This window comes from Peromyscus maniculatus, chromosome 17 (genome assembly GCF_049852395.1).
Source record: "Peromyscus maniculatus bairdii isolate BWxNUB_F1_BW_parent chromosome 17, HU_Pman_BW_mat_3.1, whole genome shotgun sequence".
NCBI classification, from domain to species: domain Eukaryota; kingdom Metazoa; phylum Chordata; class Mammalia; order Rodentia; family Cricetidae; genus Peromyscus; species Peromyscus maniculatus.
Window position 1 is genome coordinate 32,762,630 of NC_134868.1, and position 12,908 is coordinate 32,775,537.

Sequence of the window (12,908 nt, forward strand, 5' to 3'; positions counted from 1 at the left end):
TGGAAGATCAGGGTGACAGAATAAGCCACAGCTAATCTCACCTCACCAACTTCTCAGCTGATCCTGTTTCCTCAAACTGGAAGCCTCTTGAGTCCTCATCCAAATGGGTCTCAGCTGAACTGCTGCTCAAAAGCCTAAAAGCTTAACCAGACCTAGTTCCTGGTCCTCATGCCTTACATACCTTTCTGCTTCCTGCCATCACTTCCAGGGATTAAAGGGGTGTGTCACCATGCCTGGCTGTTTACAGTGTGGCTTTGAACTCACAGAGATCCAGACGGATCTCTGCCTCTGGAGTGCTAGGATTAAAAGTGTGTGTGCCACCATTTTCTGGCCTCAATATCTAGTGGCTGTTCTGTTCTCTGACCCCAGATAAGTTAATTAGGGTGCACAATATATTGGGGAACACAATACCACCACACCCATGGCTTGACCTACTGTAAAAATTTCCTGTGTCTTAAAACAAAGTAAGATCCTTTTGTCAAGAAATTTTAAAGGAACTCTGCTGGTGAACATATTACTCAATTTTAAAATAAGAATTCTCTAATGTTGGCATGTATTTAATCCTTTAATGATGTCATATGAACTTTTCCCAAGATAAGGCTAAAACCCTTCTAGTGGTATCTTTGGTTACCACTCAAATACTTAAGGAATCAGCCAAAATATGTGGAGAAGGAAGGCAAGCAGCTGGTTCTCTGCTTAGGAAGAACAAGTTTCCACAAGAGGATCTTATGTACGTACAGACACATTATTTGAGGGCTGTGGGGTGGGGGGTGGGGGGAAATCACTGTTCAGTTCCGACACTTTGTACAAAATAGTGGCCCATCAGTATACAATCTGAGTAGGAAGAAGGGATCGTACTGGGTAAACTGCCAATGGTTTACAATGTAAATTGCTTTTCTGCTTTGTGTATATGCTCATGTGCTTAAGAAAACTCATTGAGGGTAGAGCGCTTGCCTAGCAAGTGCAAGGCCCTGGGTTCAATCCTCAGCTCTGAAAGAAAAAAAAGAAAGAAAAAAAGAAAACTCACTGAGGTGTCAAAACCACTACTTACATCAGTAAATACTCATGCATGACTACAGAATCAGCCAAGCAAGTGTACATGTCTTTAAAAGTGGGAAAAATCACTAGTTTGTATATAATGGCACAACATTTTCTTAAAACATGAATCTCACGATAGGCTGCTTTTTATAAACTTGGCTAATAAATTCTTTGCATCTGATTTCCTTGGAGAAGGCAGTTTATTGTTAAACATTTGCCATATTTTTCTATAGATTATAATTTGCTAGAGTTTTACAGTCTTTTTCCAATCATCCTCAGAATTGCCTAACTACCAACAAGTAATTAATTCTTCATCATCTCCTCTCCTCCATAGACTCAATGACTAAATTGTTGACATGAATTCTGCCAGTAGTGGCTTTGGGAGACTGTTACAAAAAAGCCCATCTCAAAAGGTTGTGGTGATATTTTATTTGTGCACTCCAATAAAGCTTATCTGAGAATCAGAGGAAAAAGCCAGTCACTATATTAAATATAGAAGTCAGGCAATGGTAGCACACGCCTTTAATCCTAGCATTCTGGAGGCAGAGATTCATCGAGATCTCTGTGAGTTCAAGGCCACACTGGGAACAGAGCCAGGTGTGGTGGCACATGCCTTTATTTCCCAGCACTAGTTAACCATAGAGGTCTGGAGGTCTGTACAGAAAGACAGGAAGTGATGTAGCTGGGCAGAGAGAGGAAGTGAGATGGCAGGGCTCAGAAAGGATATAGGCATGAGGATACAGGAAGTAGCTCTCTTTTGGCTGAGGATTTCCAAGTGGTAAGAACATGGCTGGCTTCTTTCTGCTTCTCTGATCTCTCAGTTTCTCCCTGATATCTGGTTCTGGATTTTTTTTTTTTTTTCTAATAAGATCATTTAGCAATCTGTCTTACAAATGGTATTGACAGTGCTGAGGCCATTTCATCTAGACAGCTAATGAAGATGAACAGATACTTCATTGGAGAATACCAGAGCAAAATCCACAGTCATGGGGTGACTTGGTCATCATATTCAGATGCAAGTGTTATCTTTGAACAGACCAGTCCTCCTCGTCTATATAGCAGCAGAGTTCATGTACACGAAATAATTGCTCAATATTTTTTAAAAAACAGTTTCTTAAATCTTGGGGCCTATATGGAAAGAGCTCTTTACACTAGCAAAATGGAAATTATCAGTTTAGATATAATTAGGACTGTTGGAATATGTGTCTGTACAAATCTGATATAAGTTATTACATCTTTTAAACAGAACTGCTTAAGATGTTGTACAGAGCATAGATGTGTTTATTCGAGCTTGTCCACTCAAGCAAGATGACAGTGTGCTTCTGAGGAGCTACACAGTTGTTCCAGTCACTCATCCCACGAGGAAAAACACAATGACCAACCCACTTCAAAGGTTAAAAGAACTGAATGGAAGCAGAAGTAACCATTACAACATAATGAAAAAAATTTATTTTTTTTAAATTCTTTTCCAATTTGACTCGAAGGTGTATGGACTTAGGTATTTAAATACATACAGAAATGATCCAAAGAGAGGAGAAATAACAGTATTCTAGCAGGGTAAAATGTAAACCCTCCCCCATCCCCACCAGCTTCCAGTTTGACAAAAGGAAATGCCTAACAGAATCCTGTCCTGGGAAACGGATAAGGGAGCCATGTGCTCTCAGAAAATCCTGCTGCATAGATCTTCTAACACACCACATGCTGCTGCCCAAAAGACTTCTAGCAGGAGCTATGGGCTCCAGTCTGGCACTTCAGGTAATGACAAATGACCAAAACATGCTTGAAGACACTGGGAAAGCATAGCTAATCCTCTGAGACTTTTGAAGTGGATTGTCAGATTAAACTCTCTAGCTCCAACTACATGATTGTAACTGTCACCCTCTTTCACGGAAGGGCACCCAAGTGAACCACAGAATGGAGTGGGGTGATGTCCGTTCTTCCGTATGCACATTTAACATAAAACTCTAGAATGTTTTAGCAAGGATGAAGAATTGTAAAGATCTTTCATTTTTCTTTTATCTTCTGGGCTTTTAGTTTATAGCGAATTCTGTTTTTTAAAAGCTAATCTATTTGAAATCCTCAGAATTAGTACCAAAGAAACCACACAGCTCACTACCCTAATGGTTAATTTATAAAACTTCTGAGTTTTTTTTTTTTTTTAATGAGATCTTTTCTCTCTGTAAATAGTGCATACAAGGCACAAAAGCTTCTGAGTTTATTTACTGAGGCCAAACATTTTGGCATCAACAAACACATTATTTTAGTTTACCTGAAACTACATTTCCAAACAGCACACTGTTTAGTTTACAGTTAACTAAACTTCCAAAAGTATATGATTTTTTAAATGATTTGCATAATTTAATCTTGATGGGTATTTGAGGAAAAATATATACTGGCAATTATAGTTTTGATGACAGGACACAGAGATGTTACAGATGTAAGTAGAGGAATAATCCATTGATCCATCAGGAATGCTTAGAACTCAGTAATTTCACCACAAAATAGTGCAAGCAGTTAAGAAAACAGATTTTTATAATACCCAAACCAACAAAAGAGTGTTACTAAGCAAACTTCATAAATCCCCTCTGATGTCAAATTTAAAGATAAAAATAAATTTCTGATATAAGTTCTTTGTCAAAGCACTATATTAGCTCTGACAAAGGTTTTTATCCAGTTGCTTTAAACAGTGAACTCAAGCTTCGGTGTTTATACCTATTTTCCAACGGGAGACAAAGTCTAGCATTAGAATTAAAGCCTTTCACAAAAAATGGTGACCTTCAGCTGTAGGCGGCTTGACCTTCATAATGAATTCAAACTTACTGCAGTTCCCTTATCTGAAGCCAGATTAACATCAGCGGGGGAAAAATCATAGAAGGACGATTTTTTACCTGCTTCTGAATACACCTTAGCATTGTAACATGACTTGAAAAATTTCAAATTTGAAGATTAATCTAAATTTTATGAAAGAGAATATCAAATAACTAATGGGATTATGTGGTGAGTTGTACAACCCAAATATCTGAATGAAAACTGGTCCATGAACTTTTTCTCAGTTTTTGGCAGAAAATAGTTCCTTTTTAATTGCTTTTAAAGGAATTTGTGTTAGTTATAGCAGTTTACATATTGGACTGAACTGTTTTCTGCTGTAAGCATCCGTTTGGTGATCACTACTCAAAATTTTTCTTCATACTGCCGGGTTCGAGCCCCATCACTGATGAAAAATTTGCATATTTAACCAAAGGGACAATTGGCCAATGGTGCCTTCCTGTGGGAAGCCTGTTCCATCCTTCTACAGCATTGGTACCTTAAAAGCAAACAAAAACCATGAAACTATGTTAAACACGAAGAGCAAGCAACTTCTCCACTATTTACCACACAGCCCCATTCAAAACTATTTCCTCTGCTGCAAGGCTTGGTAGGTGTGCTCTTGAATGTGGATCTCCAGATCTAATGTAATACACCAGGGAGGTTCTTACTAAATGCGCTGTCAATATAGAGTCTGATCTGGTAGGTCTAGGGTAATGAACGAGGGTCTGCATGACCATCTGGGTCCAGGGGATGCTCAGTTTGCTACTTTAGGACCTCAACTTGAGTGGCAGGGCTTCATGCTCATTGTTCATCCCCCTGAGGCCAGCTGGGGATTAGGAATGGCTGAAGAGGTAAAGGGACTTTAAGAAAACTTATATTCATGATATCACAGTATTTTATATATTTTGTTGTACAGGAGGGAGGGTTGGGTGTACTAAAGTTAATGTTTTTAGCATCACGATGAATTTCAGGAAAAATATAACTATCTGTACATTATATTGAACTGAGAAAGAAGCTATAAAAAGGCCACAGTTTAGGCTTGGGACTTAACTCAATGGTATGGTATGGCATGGTATGGTATGGTATGGCATGGTATGGTATGGTATGGGGCTTATTTAGAATGCACAAGGCTCTAGGTTCCATCTTCAGCATCTTACCCAAAGCCACAGAACATTCACTAATGTAATTCAGAAGGACAAGAATAGAAGATACCATTTGGCAATCTGAACTATATCCAGCAACATTAGACATGGCTCCATAATAATTTATTTATTTTATGTGCATTGGTGTCTTGCCTGCCTGCGTGTCTGTGTGAGGGTGTTAGATGTCTTGAAGCTGGAGTTATGGACACTTGTGAGCTGCCATGTGGGTGCTGGGGACTGAACCTGGGTTCTCTGGAAGAATAGCCAGTGCTCTAAACTGCTGAGCCATCTCTCTAGTCTCTCTAGACAATAATTTCATAAATGTGCATATTAAGTGACTTGTAAATGTGAGACACAATGCAAGAAAAATTATTTTTTATTATTATTATTATTATTATTATTATTATTATTATTTTAGTGTGGTATTCTTTAATCCCACCACAGGGGAGGCAGTGACAGGCTCATCTCTCTAAGTTTCAGGCCATCCTGGTCCATACAATGAGATCCAAGCCAGCCAGATGAGACTTGCCTCAAGATAAACAGTATGGTCTCTATTACTATATTAGAAGAAATTTAATCTTAAAAAGTTTCTGGTGATAGTTATGTCCCTTAAATGAGAAACATATAGGGAAAATAATTTTTTATTAGGTGTGTGTATTTGGTTTTGTGCCATTTGGTTATGAATACCAAGTACATATGTTCAAGTGTAATAAAATAAAGCTTCTGTGGGTTTTTAACTTCAATATTTTTCAATCACTTCTCTCTCAAATATTTATTGAGAGCCTATGATTGCTGTCTCTGTGAAAGGTGTCAGGGTTAGTTATCAACAACTACAACACTGGTCACTATCAGAATATTAGGATGCCAAGGAGACTTAGACACAGTATTGCCATATGAATAAGTGAACTATTGATACAGAGAAAGCTTTGTACTAATAATGACCTCATAAACAATGGTATTTATAACCAATGATTAGAAAAACTGAAAACAAATCCTGTGAATTTTATGTCTTATACAACTTCTGTGAAATTCTATAAAATATTTTATTTGCAGTATTAACTCGTGGTTCATAGTTTTGCACCCACAGGTCCTTTCTCGGGATCTTTTCCAGAAATTATCTACTTGGTATTTAACCAAATTCAGGATATTCTATTTTCACTTTCCTAGACACAGCTATGGTCAGTCTGATCTACTGTATCATCATGTGCTCAGAGGTGACCAATGGCTTCCCAAAGTCAAAACATTACTCAACTAGCAACTTAGAACTTAATTTGTAATCCCTCCTTCCCCCACTCCCTCCCTCCCCCTTCCTCCTTCCCTCCCTCCCTCTCTGAGACAAGGTCTCCTTTTGTAGCTCTGAATAACTCAGAACTCACTATATAGCCCAGGCTGGCCTTGACCTCATAGAGGTCTACCTGCCTCTGCTCCTGAGTTTTGGGATTAAATGAACATGCCTCTGTACCCTATTGTGCTTTGCTCTAAATTACATAGTTATTCATCAAAACCAAACAAAGGAAATTTAAAAATTCAGTATTCATGATGATACAAATTACTTTAGACAGCAATCCCTTGTTTCCCATAGAATTGGGGCCTTTTAGATTGCAGATTTTAAAATAGAAAGTTGTGTTTATAACAATTAATGCTTCAATTTCTGCTTATTCTTTACTTGCTTCCCCCCTCAACACAATATTTTTATTGATTATTTGGGAATTTCATACAATGCACCCTGACCATGATCCATGCTGCGGCTGGCTGTTATGGGTAGGGAAGCTTCTTTTATAGCGGTATCGATGACTGTGGACTCATAATTGAGAATGAGAGGTACTGAAGGCTTCTGTTGACCTGCTTTTCCGACAGGGTCTTTCTCTGTAGCCTTGGGTGGCCTGGAATGCCCTAAATAGACCAAGCTGGCCTTGCCCTTGCCACAGCCTTCCTGCTCTCTGAGTGCTGGGATTCCAGGCATGCGTGCACACCATGTGTAGCCTATATCATATTTATTCTAATACCGCATATATCGTTGGCTTGTTTACTTCAGAGCACTCTTTATTACACCTATGTGCTAACTACAGGCTTATAAACAGGATAGGTTTTAAGGAAACTGATTTGGTTGCACAGGTTTTATGTGTTAATTATAATGTAAATAAAATGACGGGGAACAGCTGTTAAAGACGAGCTATAGTGAGGTCCTAATGTGAGCGACCCAAAACGGGGATGAAGAATTTTGTGTGACAAGATTTCATCATCCAATGTTTAGACCAAATAAGAGTCTGCTAATAGATGATCAAAGATATGGTGACAATAATCCTATTTAATGAGAGGAAAATTTAATTCTATGATCCTGTAAAATGTAAAACAGTGCTCATCTTAGGATGCACCCCCATCACTTAATGTATTACTATAACAGTAACTTTTCCATCATGTTATTTCCATAGCTTGTCAAGTTAACCTGTATGCTGGCTAATGCTGAAGCTAGGTCCATGTCCCATCATGATTCATGGAATTCTACAGGTCAAGAGAGATATTTTCTGAGTCGATTCAAAATAAATATTGTTCATGGAAACTATTAACTGTTTGACACTGGAAACCTGTTAAAAATATAAGATATAACAATAAAGGCAAAACATCTTACTTTATAAAAGTGATTTCATTTTTGATTGTAGAGTTAGGTTTCATTCTCCATAGTTAATGCAGGGTTGCTCATACCTTAAAGAACAGAAATTAAGGCTTTTGACTGTTTTGGACAAATGGCAAACACATCTCTGTTTACCTGTAAGCAGTCCTCTAGAATACTAACAAAAGACTCCTGTATACTGTGTCGATATTTGATTTACAGAAACACATAGACAGTCACACACTACAGAGCACTGATTAAGTCACTCCGGTATCAAACACACACACACACACACACACACACACACACACACACACACACACACACAGAGAGAGAGAGAGAGAGAGACAGAGACAGAGACAGAGAGGCAGAGAGAGACAGAGGAGAGAGAGAGAAAGAGAGAGAGAGAGAGAGAGAGGAAGGGAGGGAGGGAGGGAGGGAGGGAGGGAGGGAGGGAGGGAGAGGGAGAGAGAAGAGGATGCACTCAGGGGCAGTAGAGGGAGACAGGGCTCCACTTCCCAGGAAGCAGGGACCACAGCAAGAAAAGATGTGCTGGAGCAGGCACCACAGACACCTCCTTTCCTGACATCTCCCCTCCCCTCCTGTGCAAGCAGTCTGGAAGCCCTTTGGCCATCCCACCCTTCTGATGTTGAAACTTTAGCTTCTCAATTTAGCAACCAAAGAAACATAAAAACCAATTTACTTGATTGCCAAATAATTAATAGCAGATTAAGAAACAAGAAATCAGCAGTATGTTACTGTGTACTGTAAGGTGAAATACAAATCCTTCTGGAAGAAAGATTTGTGAGCCTCCCTGACAACTGCCCCTGCATCACTTCTTTGTTTCTATGGAAACTAGTGTTCAGAAGCCAAATCAGCACCATCAACTATTGTCTAGGTAATACCTCGCCCTTCCCACAGCCTGAAAAGTGAAATACTCTGTCTGGAAGTGAGAGAGACCAAATTACAATACTTAAATCATGAAGCAAATGTATTTTGAAAAAAAAAATCGAAGATTTGCTAAAGAAACCTTACACTTTAGGAGAATATGGATGATTAGATGTTAAATAATAACTCAAACTTTTACTCAAGAGTATCTATTTTGCTCAGACTATCTATCACTAAATAACAAAGAGATTACAAATAAATCACTCAACATTTTAAAGTATAATGAACCAACATTTGTATTTTGAAAATTAAAAGTGCATAAGGTAAAAATAAGTAAAGGTCTAAATGAGAATGAGTAAAATTGATCTGGAGATCTTCTGGATAGCAGTACCCTAATCATAGATTTGTGGTTTTGTACTCATTTGTTAGGACACCAAACACACACATGCACACACTTGTATACACACACACACACACACACACACACACACACACACACACACACACCTGCTGCATTATAACCACACTATTGCATTTAACCCTTACACACACTAGTGCTGTGAATGTAAAGAGACAAAATCTAAATGCCATTAGGAGGCCTAAAAATGACATGAAAGTGAGATTTGTAATCAGGCCTGCGTTCAAAACCTTGCTTGCTCTTTGTTAATAAGCCACAGCGAATGAAGAAATAAAAAATAAAATAGAATGAACAGCAATGAGAGAAACTGTGAGTGAGATGTGAAGGAATCAAGAGCAGCTGAGGTTACAGTGATTACACAATCACTTTAGACATTCTGAAACCAGATTGCATTTTTAAAGTAAAAGACAAAAATTGCAGCATTTAAGATCCTTTCCTGGAGCTACTTTTCAAATTTCTGAATTGATTGCATTATTTCATACTTTATACTGCGAATCACTTGTCATCTTTACAACAGGCCACAGTAAAGATTTGGTGGCGAACAGGCAGAAGTTCTTTGAAAATAACCCGAAGTGCGTGATGGGAGTCTGACTCAAAAATAAAACATAAAACTGGGTGCAATGACTTTTCCTCCTCTTTTACCTTTTAAAAACAGAAGCTATCAAAAGAAAAGCAGGGGCATCCTCACCGGCTTTGCCTTTTCCAGGGTTTGAGCTGCTCTCAGTCCAGGTCTGAGAATCCGTAAGGAGGTGGCTCTGGGACTCTCTCAATGGCTTTGCAGGGAACTGATGGTTTTCAGGACTGACAAAAAGAAATCATGATCACAAGTTAACTCTTCACAACACTGTTGAGCGTGTCTCAAAAATGCAGTGCAGACCTCTCGCAAAGCAAAATGTTTGCAGGAGAGATGCAAGATACCCGGAGGACTGCAAGAATGAGGCATTAAGTCAGGTTCTCCATGAGAGAATCATTCTGTTAGTCTTCTTGCATTCCTGATTATGATAAGGTGACAGTCCCCAACCCTGGGAAATTTCCATTTTGAATGTAAAAAATATTCTCAGAGTCAAACTTTAGCACGTAAGGGAATTCAGTTAGTATGCAATAGCAGTTACTTGATGACCATTTGTTTTATTTATGCCAAATGTCTCACCGATGACAATAATAATGAAATTTACTTTCTTTTTTTTTCTTTGTTTTTTTCAAGACAGGGTTTCTCTGTGTAGCTCTCTCTGGCTGTCCTATCTAGAGCAGACTGGCCTCGAACTCAGAGATCCACCTTCCTCTGCTTCCCAAGTGCTGAGATTGAAGGTGTGTACCATCACCACTCAGCTTTTAAAGTAAGATGGAGGGCCATGGATATGACTCAGAGGGAAAAAGCACTTGCCATGCAAAACATGAGTTCCAGACTTCAGATCTACAGACCCGTGTAAATGCTGGGTGAACATGGCAGTCCACCCGGAATGCCAGTACTCAGAAGACTGAGAAAGGGTTTCCCTGGTGCAAACGAGCTAGCTAGGCTAGCCAAAATGGTAAGCAATAGAATCAGTTGAGATCCTCGTCTTGATGAATAAGATAACAAGAGGTCAAGGAAGACTCCAGATGTCACTTAGAGCCTCCACATGCATGTGCACACACACATGCACGCACACACCTGAATGTGCACACACACATGTGCACCTGTACACATATATGCATCCACATACATGTAGATATGCATAGACATATACAAAGCCACCACATAGACATATACATAATATTAAGTACCAAGTTAAAGAAATAGATACTGATTTTATTAAATGATATGTGTATATGGAGGGAATATAAAGAACATGGTAAGAAGAAAAGTCAAAGAAGAAAATTGGCTTTGTGTTTGGCAATGGCCTAAGTTGGCTTGAACAAAAGAACTACTTTCCCTTCTTAAGTTAAACAAAATTGAGCCATATCTTGCAGGAATTTTTAAAACATCTGATATTATCAGGTCTCAGAAACCTGATATATAATTTGGGAGATGAAAAAGAATCTTGAAAGAAGAATTTTGTTTTAAAAAAAAATTAGTTAGACCTGCTACACACTAACATATTTGATGGCACATAAAATATTACATAACTCGGGGACGTATATTAGCACAGACACTCTTTTAGGATACCCTCAAATAATTGTAACAACAATCTTTTACAAAAGGACCTTTAAGAATCTTTTCAAGAATAATTTCCCACATCTCAGCGGATTATAAGGATTTTTTTAAGGCTACAAGGATAAGCTTTTGCAGCATAACTGCCTCACCTATAAAATTTCTGAATACTTTAATTTCCTTTTTGTGGCTTTAACACACATAATAAATTAAATTTATTAAAAAGAACAAAATCTGCTGGATGGTGGTGGCACATGCCTTTAATTCCAGCACATAGGACAGGCATAACATACTAACTAACTGCTGGTTGAGATTTCATTACTGCTAATATGATTATAACATGTGACAAAGATCTAGTCATGTAACAATACTTTTTTTTTTTTTTTTTTTTTTTGGTTTTTCGAGACAGGGTTTCTCTGTGTAGCTTTGCGCCTTTCCTGGGACTCACTTGGTAGCCCAGGCTGGCCTCGAACTCACAGAGATCCGCCTGGCTCTGCCTCCCGAGTGCTGGGATTAAAGGCGTGCGCCACCACCGCCCGGCACAATACTTATTATTGTATTGACTGGTTTCGTGTGTCAACTTAACACAGGTTGGAGTCATCAGAGGAAGGAGCCTCAGCTGAGGTAATGCCTCGATGAGATCCAGCTATAAGGCATTTTCTCATTTAGTGACCAATGGAGGAGGACCCAGCTCATGGTGGGTGGTGCCATCGCTGGGCTGCTGGTCCTGGGTTCTATAAGAAGGTGGGCTGAGCAAGCCAGGGGAAAGGAGCCAGTAAGCAGCACCCTCCATGGCCTCTGCATCAGCTCCTGCCTCCAGGATCCTGCCCTGTTTGAGTTCCTGTTCCGACTTCTTCAGTGATGGACAGCAGTGCTGAAGTGTGAGTCTAATCACCCCGTTCCTCCTCAATTTGCTCTTTAGTCGTGGTGTTTCAGCACAGCAACATAAACCCTAACTAAGATAATTATATCTCTCTTACATCAAAGAATGAAGCCTTCATACTCATGGAAACTTTATCATTAAAGAAGGAAGAATAATACACACATAACCAGGTGATAATAAAGTCGGTGACTTTCTGCGCTTCCCTTTGCAATAGATTGTGTTGTCCAAGTGTTACTGAACATGGCCTCTCATATACAGGGAGGGGTAACAGACACCTGTAATCCTGGCAATGGGGACGTGAAGGCAAGAGGACCAGGAGTTTAAAGTCATCATCAGTTATGTAGTGACATGAGACCCTGTGTGACTCCCTTACAGCCCACACCCCGCTGGGCAATGGTTCTCGAAGGCAGTGGCTCTTGAGCAGAGGGGAGCCAGCAAGTCCAAAGGCACTAAGTACAAAGTGTGCTTGGTAGAGTTTAGAAACAGACGGTACTTGTGTTTGTGGACTGGTTAATGAAGAGGCGGTGAGGAGGAAGGACATCACAGAGGATTCAAGGGCAGATCTGAAACTGTCTAGCAGGCCAGGCAGGAACTAGAAGGCCATTACAGAACTAGAGGCAAGACACAATCCCAAAGGAGGAAGATGGTCTGGGAATACCAGTTAGAAACCTGTTGAAATCATTTCTGGGAGAAGTGACTGCAGTGTGCTAGCTTAGAAAAGCAGCCATGAAGGTGGTAAGCAAGGGTGTGTGTGTGTGTGTGTGTGTGTGTGTAGTGTGCAACTGCAAGTGGGAAGTAAGCATTTCTGTATAAATAGAAAAAAAAATTTTTTTTCGAGACAGGGTTTCTCTGTGTAGCATTGGTGCCTTTCCTGGAACTCACTCTGTAGACCAGGCTGGCCTCGAACTCACAGAGATCTGCCTGGCTCTGCCTCCTGATTGCTAGGATTAAAGGTGTGTGCCACTGCTACCTGGCTAAATAGAAAAATT

The 12,908-nt window shown here is 39.5% G+C and overlaps 1 protein-coding gene across 5 annotated transcripts in view; it reads right to left on the reverse strand.

Annotated features, from left to right (window-relative positions):
- Positions 1–2,458: 2,458 nt before the first annotated feature.
- The window catches only part of Zdhhc2 (zDHHC palmitoyltransferase 2), a 63,100-nt gene continuing 52,650 nt past the window's right edge, over positions 2,459–12,908 (reverse strand). For all 5 annotated transcript variants that reach the window (XM_006973972.4, XM_076553506.1, XM_042262878.2 and 2 more), the window contains exons 11-13: positions 9,594–9,706; positions 7,618–7,691; positions 2,459–4,342 (exon numbers count right to left, since the gene is read on the reverse strand). In XM_006973972.4, the coding sequence (XP_006974034.2) occupies positions 7,651–7,691; positions 9,594–9,706 (154 nt within the window). In that variant the 3' untranslated portion in view covers positions 2,459–4,342; positions 7,618–7,650. The remainder of the gene's footprint in view (positions 4,343–7,617; positions 7,692–9,593; positions 9,707–12,908) is intronic.